Here is a 16,887-nt window from a genome sequence, read left to right on the forward strand (position 1 = left end):
ACTATACCACATGTATTCTTTAATGTCTAGCTTTAGCTCACCATGATGTTTGAAAATTCATCTGTATTGGTATATGTGCCAACAGTTTGTTCTTTTTTTATTACTATGTAATGTTCAATTTCCCCTATAAAGTTAAAAAAATCTCATATGGATTAACCGGAAGCAACATGAATCTTAATATTTAGGCATATTCACTGTGTTTTGCTATATCTTACAATTTCATATATGGCACTTGTGTTTGTAATTTTTTCAGGGGAGAAATTGAATAATTTAAGTGACTGACTCTTTTAGGTATGAAAGAAGGCTGGGAGAGGAGATCAACGGGTTTGACAACCCACAGCTTTTCTCATCCTACCCACAGCTTGTCCCACCCTACCCAATTATAACCATCTTGATTTTAACATCTAGTGCCAAGCCCACTTAAAAAGCTACCCCTGGGTCTTTAGTAGCCTTCAACAATAAAAGTTTTGGTTTGTTTGTTTGTTTGAGACAGAGTCTTGCTCTGTGGCCCAGGCTGGAGTGTGGTGGCGTGATCTCGGCTCACTGTAACCTCCACCTCCCGGGTTCAAGCGATTCTTCTGCCTCGGTCTCCCGAGCAGCTGGGACTACAGGCGTGCGCCACCATGCCTGGCTAATTTTTGGATTTTTAGTAGAGATGGGATTTCACCATGTTAGCCAGGATGGTCTCGATCTCCTGACCTCATGATTCACCCGCCTCGGACTCCCAAAGTGTTGGGATTACAGGTGTGAGCCACCGTGCCTGGCCTCAACAACAAACTTTGAATGTCCTATTTCCTGGCCCAATTCTTGGTTCTAGGTAAAGAGATTTGCTAGTATAATCTAGTTGGAGGAAATTGATAGAAATCGTTTTTTGAAGGTCAGATCAAACAGTGGGTATTAAACCTGCATGTACATCTGAATTACTAGGGAAATTTTTTACAACACAGATTCTAGAGCCCACTGAATTAAGACTCTCAGGGATGGGGTTGGAACTTGGGTTCTATATATTTTAAAAGCTTCTTGAGTAATTTAGCCCAGCTAACCCAGCACCAGTTTGAAGGGGGCATTTGGGAGCTATTGAAATAGAGAGTAAGTTGCAGAAAACCACATATTGATTAGTGCATTTATCAAATATGTAACTCTAATCCTGATTTTCCTCTTTAGATGTCAACATACAGCTTTGTCTTTTATATTTGGCCTCTTAATTTAAGAGGCTAAGATCCAACTCATAGTGCCCTTTGAAAAATCTCTACATTCTAAGTTAGAAGCATGGGTAGGTAACATTACTAGAATTTATGTTTATTTTCACATTACCTACAGCTTGGGAGTCTTTGGCCTCATATTTCAAAGGAAAAGCAGATCTAAGATAGTCCCATACAAAATAGAGGATGTCACATTTTCTTCCACGTAAGAGTCATTGTAAAGTCTGCTTCTGGAGGAACTGTTTTTGACATCTCATTTGCCAGTACCCTCTGCTGATTCAAGGCTGTGTGCTTTTATCAGAGCCGAGAGTGTGTGGAGCAGTTACAGCTGGAAGACCGGGTCCTCTGCCTGCACAGTAGGTGGCGAATCCTCTATGCGGGCCTGGCAAATGGCACTGTGGTCACCTTCAACATAAAGGTTAGTGGTTGGGGAGAAAAGGCTTGCTTCCCATGCTACTTGAAAATAGTGTGAGCCTGTGTGGGAAGAAGTAGCAGGCAGGGATTTTCCTGTTTTCTTCTGTGGGGAAGCAGCAGAATCAGCCGCTACTCAAACACAGTTATCTTCTGATGTAAGTGAAACAAGATCCTCCATTCTCTCTGTTTCTACTCAAATGTGCCAGGACCAAAATGTAACTCCACTAAATTAAACCAAGCCTGAAGATTTGGGGCCAAATAATGAGTCATGGATTAAACTAGTCTGTCTCAACTTAAGAATGACATCATAAAAAATGAACTTAAGTGCTCACTTCGACAGCACATACACTAAATTTGGAATGTTACAGAGAAGATTAGCATGGCCCCTGCGCAAGGATGACACGCAAATTCATGAAGCATTCCATATTAAAAAATAAATGAAGAAAAATGAACTTAAATTCCATTGAGTATGACATTGGTGTGGCTTGGCACTGGTTTAGGGTTTCATGAGGGCAGTCCATCTGTGAGGTGAACTGAGAGGTTTGCTGTAATGCCCGAATGGCTTCATTCTTTCCTAACCCAGAGATAAATTCATTTGTTGACCTAGCCTTTATTGAGCATCTGTTATGTGCTAGGCCCAGGATAAGGTTTAGTTTTTGATGGCCCTGTGAGCTTTGATAAGGTAGTTGGACTTCATCTTACAGGCTTTAAAGTATGAGAAACATGATCCCATTATGTTTCAGGAAAAGTCACTGGAGTTGATAAGATTGGGAAAGATTGGTATTAGCAAAGGCATGGAGACCATTTAGGAGGCTTTGTAGTGGAAGCTGACATGAAAAAGGTTAAACAGGATGAAGAGAAGGGAATGGAGGAAAGATATAATCTAAGAGGTAGAATTGATAAGTTTGATTGCTAATTAATTGTGGCACCATATCCCCTGGTCATCTTGTAACCATGTGTTAGAATGGTACTATTACAGTGTTATTCATAGGCTACATGCTAGCTGGAACTAACAGAAGATGTGCATTAAAATATGTCATGGTTTCTGCCTACAGGAAACTTAAAAATCAAGTTAGAAGAATCTAGTGTGTATATAATCAAGTGCCAAGTGATTTGGTCTATTTGATATGATACATCACAGATTGCAGAGAAGTCCTAAGTCTGATTAAATTGGATTAGGGCAATAGAAATGTAGAGGAAAGTAAATTTAAAATATTTTAAAGGCTAAAATGTGATAATTACCTAATTATCTTCTCTTTTGTGAGATTATAAGAGGTAGACAGAAGTGGCTGGATATGGTGGCTCATGCATATAATCCCAGCACTTTGGGAGACTGAGGTAGGAGGATTGCTTGAGCCCTGAAGTTCGAGACCAGCCTGAGCAACAAAGCAAGACTCCTGTTTCTCAAAAAAAAAAAAAAAAAAAAAAAAAAAGATTTTTTAACTATTTAAAAAAAAAAAAGCTAAGTATGGTGGCACACGCCTGTATTCCCAGCTACTTAGGAAGCTGAGGCAGGAGGATTGCTTGGGCCAGGACTTCAAGGCTGCAGTGAGCTATAATCACACCACTGTACTCAAGCCTGGGTGACAGAGTGAGACCCTGTCTCTCTCTGTCTCTCTCTCTCTCTTTTTTTTTTTAAGTAGTAGACAGAAGTAAGGAACAAGACAATATTGAGGCAAAATGATGAGATGATGACAAGAAATTCAAATGGAGAAGTTCTTTGAAGGATTGAAAAGCCCTGGAGAAGATGGTCCTAGAGACAGACATTTGAGAATCTCTGCATAGATGTGAATTTTGAAAATGAGGGCTGGGCTTTTTCCTAGTTTGTCCATACTCTTAGAATGTAGTGCTTCTGGAGTCACAACAGAAAACCAGGACTGTTTACCAGGGCCGGTCCACCTTTGGGTCCTGACCTCCATTCAGTCTGTCTCCCTAGCACTTCAAGACGACTGAAATCATTGCTTAGCAATATAGGCTCCCAGCCTATATTGAGCCTATCTGAGCAATGATCAGCTACTTAATTTTTAGAAGCCTTATTCCAGGCATGCACCTAAAGAACTTTTGTGGAATTGGGAGGCTTAATGAACGGGGTTGGTTGGGGGATGAAGGAAAGAAGTCTAAAATCTGAGATAAAAGAATGTTTTGGGATTCAGGATGTGACCCTGCCACTCTGGTATAATTAGACTTCTATAGTCTACTAAATGATAACAGAGATGACATGGAGCCAGGTGCCAGAAGATCATCATAATAAGGAGAATTTAGGCCAGGCATGATGGCTCACGCCTATAATCCCAGCACTTTGGGAGGCTGAGGCGGGCGGATCACCTGAGGTTAGGAATTCAAGACCATCCTGTCCAACATGGTGAAACCCTGTCTTTACAAAAATATAAAAGCTAGCCGGGCGTGGTGGCGGGCACCTGTAGTCCCAGCTACTCGGGAGGCTGAGGCAGGAGAATTGCTTGAACCCAGGAGGCGGAGGTTGCAGTGAGCTGAGCTGGCACCACTGCATTCCAGCCTGGGCGACAGAGTGAGACTCTGTCTCAAAAAAAAAAAAAAAAGTGGAGAATTTGTGACTTACTGAAATTGCCTGGGAAGGTAATTCTAAGTAGAGATTTTTGGAAACAGCATGACACATAGATTGCCTAAATTTTGGATGACAGAAATAGTTCCTGGGTCCGTGTCAGGAAAACGCACTAGAGTTTCAAAAAAAAAGGTTCACCTTTCATTATTATTAACTCACAGGGGGTGAAAGAGCCAGTTTCTAATTAGGATGGGGATGGTGTGGGTTGAAATTATAAATGAGTTTATAATGTAAGAGTTTGCCCTCCTCAGATCAGGGGATAGGGAGGTTCAGCAAAGAGGGTTGGAGTGGGAAATAGCAGAGATGGATACATGAAGGCTGCAGAGTGGGTATGAAAATTTGAGTACAGGTGACAGAAATGAGAGTTTGTACCAAAGTAATGATTTTGGTTAATTGGTTTTGAAGTTTTCCAGCTAAGTTGTTTTTAGCTGTAATCTTGGCTTATTTTCCAGAACAACAAACGTCTTGAGATCTTTGAATGCCATGGCCCCCGGGCAGTCAGCTGTCTTGCCACAGCTCAGGAAGGTGCCCGAAAACTGCTGGTCGTGGGCTCTTATGACTGCACCATTAGTGTACGCGACGCCCGGAATGGACTGCTTCTCAGAACTCTGGAGGGCCATAGCAAAACCATTCTTTGCATGAAGGCAAGTACAGTGCAAGAGAATAGGAGTTGTCTGGCCCAAATAGAAGGGTTTTGAGGCCAGGCGGGGTGACTCTCGTCTGTAGTCCCAGCACTTTGGGAGGGCAAGGCAGGGGGATCGCTTGAGCTCAGAAGTTCGAGACCAGCCAGGGCAGCATGGCAAAACTCCATCTCTCCAAAAAAATACAAAAGTTAGTGGGATGTTGTGGTGTGCACCTGTAGTACTCACGAGGCTGAGGTGGGAGGATCACTTGAGCACAGAAGATCGAGGCAGCAGTGAGCCATGATTGTGCCACTGTACTCCAGCGCAGGCAACAGAGTGAGACCTTGACTCAAGCAAAGCAAAACAAAACAGAGAAGGGTTTTAAATGGCATTTCCCGTGTTGTCTCACGCATCATTTAGAAACACCACCTTGGAAAGAGTGAGGAGATTGCAAACCTTTTCTTCACACCAACATCACCAAGTGATGCACTTTCCTTTGAGAAGCAATGAGTGTATTTTGTTATAGAGTGGGTATACTCGAATGCATTTCTAGGCTGCTTCATAGTCATTCTGGAAAGGTAACAAACCTAATAATACATTATCAGTTAATTAGCATGCTTGGTAGGGGGGCATAGGTTTCAGCTAAGAAAATTTGTCTGAGAAACTTTTATACCTAGTTCATTGTGCTCATCTCAAAATAGGATGGAAATTAGAATTTGCCAATGTGTTTTACAAGTTGTAGAGAAAATTGAGAACTGTGTACAGAATCTGACATGTTGAATTTTTTTCTTTAAGGTGGTGAATGATCTCGTGTTCAGTGGCTCCAGTGATCAGTCAGTCCATGCCCACAACATTCATGTAAGCTATGTTGGTGTTGTGTAAAGAAACTTTGAATAAAATAATGGTTAAAGCTTGATGGTTTTCTTAAACCTCTTGCAATTTAGATTAAGCCCTTTATCCACTGAAGGGATTTGTTATCATCCCTATGCATGTGCTCTTGGATAATATTGTGTAACCTAGAAATTCTGCCTCATCAATGTTTTTAATGGTGGACAGACAGACTCAAAGTTTATGTAAGATTTAGTTTGAATGCCCCATTTAAACTTGAAATAAACGGAGCAGCTGAGGCTTTCAGAAAGTGGGTATGATATGTAGTTAAAATAGAACTAGTAAAAACAGCTGAGAGCTGGGCCCAATGGCTGTCACCGGTAATGCCAGCTACTCAGAAGGCTGAGGCGGGAGGATCACTTGAGGCCAGGAGTTTGAGATTAGCCTAGGCAAAATAGTGGCCCTGTCTCTTAAAAAAAATTTTTTTTAATAAGCTGGGCATGGCAGTGTGTCCTGTAATTCTAGCTACTCAGGAGGCCGAGGTGGGAGGATTGTTTGGGCCCAGGAGTTCAAGGCTGCAGTGAGGTATGATCGCACCACCGCACTCCAGCCTGGGTGACCAAGTGAGACCCCATTTCTTTTTCTTTTTATCTTTTTTTTTTGAAATGGGGATCTCACTTTGTCACCCAGGCTGGAGTGCAGTGGTGCGATCTTGACTCACTGTAGCCTCAACCTCCTAAGCTCAAGGGATCCTCCCACCTCAGCCCCCCAGGTAGCTGGGACTAAGGGTGTGAGCCTCCATGCCTGGCTAATTTTTTCATATTTTTTTGTAGAGATGGGGTCTTTTGCCCAGGCTGGTCTTGAACTCCTGAGCTCAAGTGATCTGCCCACCTCGGCCTCCCAAAGTGTTGGAATTATAGGCGTGAGCCCCTGCACCCGGCCTGTGAGACCCTGTCTCTTAAAAAAATGAACAACAGAAATAGCTGAGAGAGTGTTCTCAGGTCATAGAGGCAGCTACGTTCCTGGTCTATAACCTCAGAATAATAATTTGAAGCTCAGTTCCTGGTCTGTAACCTCAGAATAATAATTCCCAACTGATAGACTTGCGGTCTAGATCCAGTGAAATGAAAAAAGTAAAAGTACTTGGAAGGCTGTAAATACAGGTAGAGTTTTGGCCGCTTTCTTTCCATGACATTAGAGTCTTTCCATCAGGATACAATCCATATATTTTGTATATGTGATAAATGATTGTGGAATACTTCTGCTGTTAAAGTTAATACTATTAATACTATTTGTACAGTTAATGCTATTAATTGTATTAATTGTACATGTATAGTATTCTCAGAATTATGCCTCTTAGAATTATAGAATTATAACCAGGAAGGAGTCTCAAAAGTCAGTCTGGTGACTCTTACTTCTCTTCTGACAGACTGGTGAGCTTGTGCGGATCTATAAAGGTCACAATCACGCAGTGACAGTGGTGAATATCCTAGGAAAAGTGATGGTGACTGCTTGCCTGGATAAATTTGTTCGTGTCTATGAATTACAGGTAGAATTTAGATTCAGTACTTTGCTTGAATGATTTGGGGAGATTGTCTATTTGAGTTTAGTGTTGATTTTTGATACAGTAAGGTGGGATGGAACCCAGGAATCTGCATTTTCATGAGCTTTCTAGATAATTATAAAGAAGCTGGCCTGTGGACTACAACTTTCAGAAACTGCTCTGAGACACTTGATCTGGCTCATGGGTGTCATAACTTAATTTCTAGTTCTAGTTAATTTATAGTTCTCCTTGTGTGCAATTTCAAGTTTGAAACTCTGATTCTGACAAAATTGATTTTATTACTTCTAATTACCAGCTCCCTCCTTGTATAGTAGAATGTAAAAGAAAAATTGTCGTTAGATTATATTTCTGTTAGAATGCTACTAGTGCTTCCACTTAGCACCTCAGGTGTGGTTTTAAACCTGCCAAAGGCCTTTAGGGACTGTACTTATTAAACGCAAGGTATAAATAACTTTAATTCTTTCTTTTTTTTTTTTCTTCTGCCTAAGTCTCATGATCGATTACAAGTTTATGGAGGACACAAAGACATGATTATGTGTATGACCATCCATAAAAGCATGGTAAGTGTTATTTGTCATGTCAGATATTTGCTTTTGAACGTGTTTGCTAAAAAATTCTTGTCACTTCCAAAAGTGACATCTGCTTCTGATATGCCTCATTGTTAAGTACCTTCCCATCTCTTGGCATAATAGGGAAGTAACCAGGGGACAGTGTTGAATATTCCATTGTCTATTAACAGCCAAAATTATTACAATAAAAATGGTAGTATCAACTACAGTTAAATAGAAGGTAAATTTAAGATGCTTCAAAAAACTGAGTGGTGCCTTTTCCAGAGACGTGATCTGAATAGAACACTGGAATGGAGTCAGGAGATTTGGCCAGTGTGGCATGGCTACAGCAGATCTAAAAGTAGAAACCAACTCACATAACCCTGCTAAGCCTTTTTTTTTTTTTTACTTTTAAGTTATGGATGTTTTTCAGACTCTGAGTGGTAGAATCCTTTCTTTTCCAGTGAAATGCAGGTGCCTAACAGAGCACCCAATAGAAACCAGGGCTACCCCAGTTAAAGTAGAAAGGCCAAGTGGGTGCCTCTGAGGCCTGCCACTCCTCTCTGCCCTGGTCCCGAGTGGCTTTCTAAGGAGCACAGCTGCAAAATACCTAGACTGGAAGATCTGGAAACTACTTTCCCATTCTGCTACTCTGGAGCTGGTTTTGATTTAGGTTTTTGTTTTCTTGTAGCTGCTTCAAGGAGCTTGTGACTTGTTTTGAGGGTGTTCTGTAGTTTGTATGTATTTTGGTCTGACACTATAAACCTGTCTTTCTCCAGATTTACACTGGCTGTTATGATGGCAGTATTCAGGCCGTGAGGCTTAATCTGATGCAGAATTACCGCTGTTGGGTAAGGAGTGAAACTCTTCTTGTCACTGGACTTGGAGAGGTTGCTTCACCCTAGACTAATTGATCTTCATTAGCATCAGTGTAGCATTTTATATTTTAGCATCTACTTTATGCCTTACACTGTAGATCACAGGCTGTCTCCTAGGTGGTGGTTTTGTTTATCATAAAATCAATACATGCTTAGAAAGCAACAGTACAGCAATATATGAAATAAAAAGTGGAAGTGCTTATTTTGGTAATGGTACTATCCCTTCTACTCCCGCTCATCAGAGATTACTAGTATTAACGGTTTGGTTTGTGTCCTCATTGGTTTTTGAGGAATAGGCAAATAAAAACAGTTTAAGGTCTTGTAAGTTCCAAACCTTAGTTCATCAGGCTGAATTGTGTGATTTTTATTTTGGGGTGAGGGCTGATGATTAACCCTTAAAATTTTCACACTATTTCTTACAAGACTTAATTTTTTTTTGTCAGTTCTAACAATGGTAGCTTTTCCCTAAAACCCTAAGATCCTTTTCAGCATTGATGGCATGAACTTGACACTCTCCATTTTAAAATTCGACTTTACACTTGTCCACAGCCTAGTGACTTTTCAGCTCTCTACACATTACTATCTTTGCTTTTTAATTTTCTCAGTGAAGGCAAGCAAAATCTAGTACAGTTCCTCTTAATCCAAGGGGGATATGGTCAATGTTTTTTTGATGTGGTAATCAAGAGGGCTAAGTGACTAACAGGCAGTAGCCAATATAGTGTAGATATGTTGGACAAAGGGACAATTCACAGTGTAGATATGTTGGACAAAGGGGTGAGATGCAGTGGGATGGCAGTAGATTTCATCACACTGCTCAGAATAGTGTGTAATTTAAAACTCAAGAATTGTTTATTTTGGAAATTTTCCAATTAATGTTTTTGAAGATCAGTTAACCACAGGTAACTAAAACCTCAGAAAGTAAAACCATGGATAAGGAGGCACTACTGAATGACAGGATGCAGAGTACACAAATAGAGTTAATCTATAGAGAGAAATGGGAAAGATACCTCTGACTTTATAGAGAGAAGGATGGAGTAGTACTGACAGAGGAGAAACTTAACTTTGCATTCCCCTTTTTTTTTTTTTTTTGGAGACAGAATCTTCTGTTGCCAAGCTGGAATGCAGTGGCATGATCTCAGCTCACTGCAACCTCCACCTCCGGAGTTCAAGCGATTCTCCTGCCTCAGCCTCCCAAGTAGCTGGGAACACAGGCGCCCACCACCACACCCAGCTAATTTTTGTATTTTTAGTACAGACAGGGTTTCACCATGTTGGCCAGGCTGGTCTTGAACTCGCGCCCAGCCTGTATTTTTTCTTTTTTTTTTTCTGTAGGGACAGGGTCTCACTGTGTTGCCCAGGCTGGTCTTGAACTCCTGGGCTGAAGTGAACCACCCACCTCGGCCTCTCAAAGTGCCACCTCTCACTGAGCCACCACTTGGGAAGCATAAGACACTGGCTTGTGCTTTCTAATACATGAAATTAAGCTACATTTATAAGTAAAATTATAGCTTAAAAAAATAAGTAGGGGCCGGGCGCGGTGGCTCAAGCCTGTAATCCCAGCACTTTGGGAGGCCGAGACGGGCGGATCACGAGGTCAGGAGATCGAGACCATCCTGGCTAACACAATGAAACCCCGTCTCTACTAAAAATACAAAAAAATTAGCCGGGCGAGGTGGCAGGTGCCTGTAGTCCCAGCTACTCGGGAGGCTGAGGCAGGAGAATGGCGTAAACCCGGGAGGCGGAGCTTGCAGTGAGCCGAGATAGCGCCACTGCACTCCAGCCTGGGCGACAGAGCGAGACTCCGTCTCAAAAAAAAAAAAAAAAAAAGTAGGTAATCGTAAGATTGAGATTCAAGTGATAAAGGCTGTGAGTAAAGTCAGGCTTCCATGGCAAACACAGTATTCTGCAATAAATATTTCCACAAATGTAGTTTTCTTTATCAGACATTTTTATTTTCACATTTACATTCAGTAGCTCTTAGAATTGTTAAAAATAGCCCTTTCGGGCCGGGCGTAGTGGCTCACGCCTATAATCCCAGCACTTTGGGAGGCCAAGGTGGGCAGATCACTTGAGGTTGGGAGTTTGAGACCAGCCTGACCAACATGGTGAAACCCTGTCTTTACTAAAAAAAAAAAAAAAAAAATACAAAATTAACTGGGTGTGGTGGTGCACACCTGTAATCCCAGCTACTTGGGAGGCTGAGGCAGGAGAACTGCTTGAACCTGGGGGGCAGAGGTTGCAGTGAGCCGAGATCGCGCCACCGCACTCTAGCCTGGGCTACAAGAGTGAAACTGCATCTCAAGAAAAAAAAAAAAAAAAAGAAAAGCCCTTTTGGTACAATAGGAAAGGTATTTGTCTTTTGTGTTGAATAAACTAAGAAAGAAACTCAATTTCATGATGGCAACATAAAAAATACAGTTTCAACAGAATTTTATGGTAATTTATCCATAAATATTTGCTGACCTTTTTCTGATTTAAGAAGTTGTAATTGCTATGTTAGTGCTTTGCCCTCTCAAAATATCAAAATAGCAAAAGATTTTTCCAGTCTTTTCAAGGTTCCTCGTTATGCTGATATTTTGGTCGCCTTGGCTTTGTTGTCTTTTCTAGCCAAGAATAAATTTAAAATAAGGGGCTGGCTTTTTGCTTCCATAGTGCCTATGGGATCCAGGTAGGGGCTGTTCTGATTCACGTTCACTGCACCCTTTTTCACCGAGTCCCCTCATTTTCTTTCTCTCCAGTGGCATGGCTGCTCTCTGATATTCGGCGTTGTAGATCATTTAAAACAACACTTGCTGACCGACCACACTAATCCCAACTTCCAGACTCTGAAATGTCGCTGGAAAAACTGCGATGCTTTTTTCACTGCTAGGAAAGGATCCAAACAGGTACATTAGTGGGACTTGAGGTTCGCCTGGGATTCAGTAGACTGCTCAGAGCAGGGGCTAGAAAACCTTTTTTGTTTTATTATTGAGAATTGCCATATATAGGGAGGGCCTACGGTTTTTTTTTTTTATGATTCAGAGATTTGGGGGGTAGCTTAATGAAGTTTCAAATGAAGAATTAGGTCATTTTTGAGAAAGGGCCTAGAGAATGTTTTCAGATGTTTCAAATCCAGTAACTGAACCTGGAGATTTATTACAGTGCTCTCGTGCTGAGACAGCAGCTCACCTTTAAGTACACGCTTTCGTGTAAGTTAGCGAAGTACTGGCTCCTGACTGCCTTTCCCGTCTGGATCCTAGGTGGAATGGACCCACGCGGCTTTCCTTGGCTTTGGCTTTCTCCTGTCTTACTCTCAACTTCTCTCTCATGGGTCCTTTTCCTTCATTCCTAGGATGCTGCAGGACATATTGAACGACACGCTGAAGATGACAGCAAAATTGATTCATGAAGTTGTTTGCCTCCCACGTTGGGAAGTCATTAGTTGAACTATTTTCACATCAGCCCCCCACATAGGCCACTCTCTTCCCTTCCTTGGTGAAGCAAGGAAGGAGAAAGCGGTTACTAGCCAGGCCTCTAGCATACGTCTGGGCAGCTCTATGGGATGATAAATTACTCTTTAAGTTCGTGCTGGAGGTTTTAAATAGATTTAGACAGATGTTAGGGAACCACACTCCTCTGGGACAGCATGGCATATAGTGATTTATGCTACTTGCATTCTCCAGGTGTTTATTAAAGATACAGATCCTAATTGGTTACCCAGTTTGACCCTAATCATATGTATATTTTATTGACTTCAGTTTGCAATGTTTAGTTTATGTTCTTATGATGGTTTAAACCTATAGTCAGGCTTTCAAGTACAAATTTGTTTAAGTGCTAGACTTTCGGGATCAGTTTTAATTTCTCTATTTGTAATAGCTGGGTATTCAAATTGGAAGCAAATAGTTTTCTTTCTTAACAATTATGTGCAGTGTGTGTCCTTGTTTTCTTGCTTCATAGATGGACAGAGCTGGCTTTAAGTGCTAAAGGACACAGTAGATTTTTGACAAACAGTGGCTGCTCTGCTGACCATATTTTAGGAATTCAGAAAGCAAATCACATGGTGACAAGTCCTTACAACACCACTTCCTAGCAAACCTCTGTAAATGTGGATAGAAAGCTCAGTGTGAGGCAGTGCATAGACCTAATGTCTACCTTTACGTTTGCTGTTGAACTGGGCACTACCTGCCACAGATCCTGTCAGGCTGTTGCAGCTGGAGGTGTACCTTTATCTTCCTTTCTAGCGTCTGACCCTGCAAGCCTAATGTCGGTTTGAACCCTTTTTGGTTTGTTCAGTTGCCAGCCTCCATCTCTCCCACTATATGGCTGTGCCTAGACTGATGGCAGCCATCCAGTATTCCTCTGGGCTCATGGGTGTTTTCCACCCCTCTGCAGCACCCAAGACGGTCGGGGAGAAGGGGTTAGGATAAAGCATCTGAATACGGTTTTTAGGACCTCAAGCAGACTTCCTAGAGACTTGTTTCTGAGACAGTTCTTTGCCTTCACTTCCCTGCTAGGTGGGAAAGAAGAGTGGAGCAGAGACTGCCTGGCCACTGAGAACAGCCAAATTCACAAACCCTCAGTGGGGCTTTGTTTTTGGATTTTCTCCAGACTCATCAGTAAACCTGTAGAAGTGTTGCTTTCCAGCCTTTTGTTTCTGGATCCTCAAAACTCAGAAAGTGGCCAGGCGTGGTGGCTCATGCCTGTAATCCCAGCACTTTGGGAGGCTGAGGCAGGCAGATCACCTGAGGTTAGGAGTTGGAGACCAGCCTGGCCAACATGGCAAAACCCCATTTCTACTAAAAATACAAAAATAAGCTGGGCGTGATGGTGTGTGCTTGTAATCCCAGCTGCTCAGGAGGCTGAGGCAGGAGAATCGCTTGAACCCGGGAGGTGGAGATTGTAGTGAGCCGAGATTGCGCTACTGCACTCCAGCCTGGGTGACAGAGTGAGACTCCGTCTCAAAAAAAAAAAAAAAAAAAAAACCTCAGAAAGCTTCTTCAGAGAGAGAAAATAAGGGGGAGGAGCCCAGGGCCACATACCAAGCTTTGGGACATGCTCTCTGGGATTGCAGAGCATCCAGGTCTGTCTTCGCCCCTATTAGTGCACACACATCTACTCACATGTGTTCCCTCAGGCTATCGGGCAGGGGGACTTCACCAGGGGGTTCATGGATAGGCTTCAAGAGGGTCTGTGAACCCCCAGAAATTGTGTGTGAGACTGAGTATGTGTTTTTTCCAGAAAAGGCTCCAGTGGTTCTTAGTTGATCCAAAAAATGTTAAGAATTAATCTAGAAGGCTGGGCTTGGTGGTTCATGCCTGTAATCCTAGCACTTTGGGAGGCCGAGGTGGGTGGATCACTCAAGGTCAGGCATTTGAGACCAGCCTGGCCAACATGGTGAAACCCAGTCTCTACTAAAAATACAAAAATTAGCTGGGTGTGGTGGCGTGTGCCTGTAGTCTCAGCTACTTGGGAGGCTGAGACAGGAGAATCACTTGAACCTGGGAGGTAGAAGTTGCAGTGAGCCAAGATCCTACCACTGCACTCCAGCCTGGGCAACAGAGTGAAACTCCACCTCAAAAAACAAAAAAAGGTTAATCTAGGAGATAATGAATGGCCTAGTACTAGATAATAAATGCCCCCACAAGCTCTTGACTTCTGTCCTTGGGGAAAGCCATTTTGTTAACCACACTAGTGAAATTTATGTGATGCTTAATGGAGAACAGAGAAGATCTTGTTGCAAAAAATGTGTTAAATATTTGTGCTGTTTCTGTATGAGATTAAGAAGCTTTTCCCACCTCTCACCCCTGTTTCCTATAAGGATATCCAGAGAAGCCAAGCTGTTGTGTGTGTTTGGGAATGGTCGTTTCCCGGGAAGATGCATTTGGATTGATGACTAAACCTGGCCCTTTTCTCTGGGCTGTAGTGAAGCCGCATTTTCATGCTGGCTGGCTGTGTGCTGAGAGAGCCTCGAATGCTCTGCCGCATAGTGCCCTTCTGCCCTGCCTGAGGATGTGTCGAAAAGATGAGAGTGGAGGAGCCTTTGTGCAGCAGGAGGAGGCTGGGTGAGGTGTCAGCCGTTGTGGGGAACTTCTGAGAGTATTACAGACTGGTAGGATCAGCAAGAACTCCAGTTTGGATGTCGCTTTGGTGGAACTGTGTGTCTGTATCTGCCTGTGTACGTGCAAGTGTGCAGGTTCCTTTGTGTGCATGTGTACGCGTGGGAACCTGTACTTGTCATATTTTTCTTCATTTCACGAAAGCTTTTTTTGAAGCAGTGGCAGTAATAATGCCTTTGTTTCAAGAACACACGAAATTCTTTTAACACCAGATTAGCATGTTACCCAAAATGAACCGTTCTAGCCCTCTGTTAAGAAATAAAGGGACCATAAGCATTTTGGCTGCTTATGGTTGTGTGTTACTACTTACAAGTGTCTTGAAAATTATGCAGAACTTTGCCTTCTTTTTTTAATGTCTTCCACAATGTCGTGACTTATTATAACCCTGTTTCCCCTCAGAGAAGAGCTGTGGCTCAGGGATCTTTGTTGACTCTGGCATTTAGTAGCTTTGTGAAGGAAGGAAACCATTAAGTGACCTGACAAAAACTGATTGATGTCTTTAAAGTAGTTGGAACCACTTTTAGAATGTTATTCTTGGTTGCTTTTGCCTACTTCTAATGGCTTAAAGCCAAGAAAACCATAGTATAAATCCTTTTGTGTACCTATGCTAGTGTTAAAATGGCAGTTTGTTCTGATGAAATATGTCACATCAAGTTTTATGTGAGAGTTTTTAATTAGGTTAAAAATAATTTTGGCATACCTCTCTACTCAGTTTATAAAGCAATTCCACACAATGCAAACAAAACTCTAACAGCAAAGGTTATCTTGACCTGATGTTACTTGAATTTGAGAGAAAGTCATTACTTACTACTGCACTCCTGCTTTTGTGGGAAAAACTTTTTTCTTCCCCAGAAGAGTTAACAGTTGAGTGTTCAGCTCCTGACTTACCTTTAATTTAGAGGCAATATTATTACTGTTTAAGTGATTATTTGCTTGCCACAGGTTTTATTTTGTCTTTTTTCTGGTAGATTATACAATGGACAACTTTAGTGATGAGGCATGTGAATGATTTGGTGGGAGTAGGTATATACTTAGTGGAATGGTATATTTTATGGAAGAGAATTCATTGGAGGTGAGATTGAAGTATATTGTAAAGTGGGATTTGAACAGCACATATGCTCTGGTTTGCTCAAGTAACTGCAGTTTATGCTTGCTTCTCAATTTTGTTTCTGTTACCTAAATGGGAGCTTCTAGAATTATGAAGGCCATACCTGCCACATTTATAAAATAATGGTTTTATTCCTGCCCCCAAATCATCAGGTTCCTCGGGTTTAAGAGAAGCGGTCTCACAGACGGGAATAGAAGTTGTGGTGGAGGTGATTTGGGATAGACTGAGTTCCCTATGCAAGTGGATGTGAGCTCCTCATAGAAACCAGACCTACTGTGTTAGACAGTAACCTCTAACCTCACCTCCTCCAAGCCCAAGTGTACAGCCCTGCTGGGTTACCTGGTGACTAAATTTCCCAGATTCACTCTAAACTCGAGGTAGTGACCCAAATAAACTGGGAGAGGAGCGTGTCAAGGAGGAAAAGCTGTTGAAAATCTTTCTCCTATTTAAGAGAAATATATGCCCTAGAGCTGCTCCAGCACCCTTGGTTTCTGATTTTTTTAATATTGAATATGGATTACAAGAATGAAATCAGATGACTGCAAAAATGTTTATAAGCAAATAGCCTTCTTACATTTTGGTATAAAGCTGTGAACTTCATAACTTTGTAAAGCAAGATATAAAGCAAATACAAGAGGAAAATAAAGTACTTTTACTAACTGACAGTTTACTTTCGTTACCTTGTCTGCATATTCATGGTCAGCCCTTTCCACGGCTTAGCGAGGAAGAAGGAAACTGGGTGGAAAACACAGGATGCCTGTAGATATGCCACAGGCCATGGTCCAGGTAAGTTTAGCAAACTGCTGCGTTCAGGGTTTTGTCCACGGTCACACGACAGGCCAGTTAGTGAACAGAGGAGCTAGGATAGCTCAATCTCCACTCCATTACATTCAGGTAACTGGCCCCTCCTGTTGTACATAACCCATTTATTCTTGATGTCTTTTACAGTAACAACTATTCCTCTGCCTTCCTTTTATGTCTTGGAAAGTATCTGAGCAATTCCTATGCTCAAGAAATAGCAATAGGCATGATTAAAGGGGGGGCTC

The 16,887-nt window shown here is 42.0% G+C and overlaps 1 protein-coding gene and 1 non-coding gene across 10 annotated transcripts in view; both read left to right on the top strand.

The window, feature by feature from the left end:
• LOC105491652 (zinc finger protein 106) overlaps positions 1-16,504 on the top strand; it is an 83,463-nt gene extending 66,959 nt beyond the window's left edge. For all 9 annotated transcript variants that reach the window (XM_011758233.3, XM_011758250.2, XM_071067028.1 and 6 more), the window contains 8 exons: positions 1,504-1,620; positions 4,650-4,841; positions 5,616-5,678; positions 7,078-7,197; positions 7,701-7,772; positions 8,540-8,611; positions 11,377-11,523; positions 11,970-16,504. In XM_011758233.3, coding sequence (XP_011756535.2) covers positions 1,504-1,620; positions 4,650-4,841; positions 5,616-5,678; positions 7,078-7,197; positions 7,701-7,772; positions 8,540-8,611; positions 11,377-11,523; positions 11,970-12,026 — 840 coding nt within the window. In that variant the 3' untranslated portion in view covers positions 12,027-16,504. The remainder of the gene's footprint in view (positions 1-1,503; positions 1,621-4,649; positions 4,842-5,615; positions 5,679-7,077; positions 7,198-7,700; positions 7,773-8,539; positions 8,612-11,376; positions 11,524-11,969) is intronic.
• LOC112428734 (U6 spliceosomal RNA) lies at positions 1,941-2,047 on the top strand. The gene has a single exon (XR_003020783.1). It is a non-coding gene; the product is annotated as a U6 spliceosomal RNA (small nuclear RNA).
• Positions 16,505-16,887: the final 383 nt, after the last annotated feature.

Source organism: Macaca nemestrina, chromosome 7 (genome assembly GCF_043159975.1).
Source record: "Macaca nemestrina isolate mMacNem1 chromosome 7, mMacNem.hap1, whole genome shotgun sequence".
In the NCBI taxonomy this organism is placed as follows: Eukaryota; Metazoa; Chordata; class Mammalia; order Primates; family Cercopithecidae; genus Macaca; species Macaca nemestrina.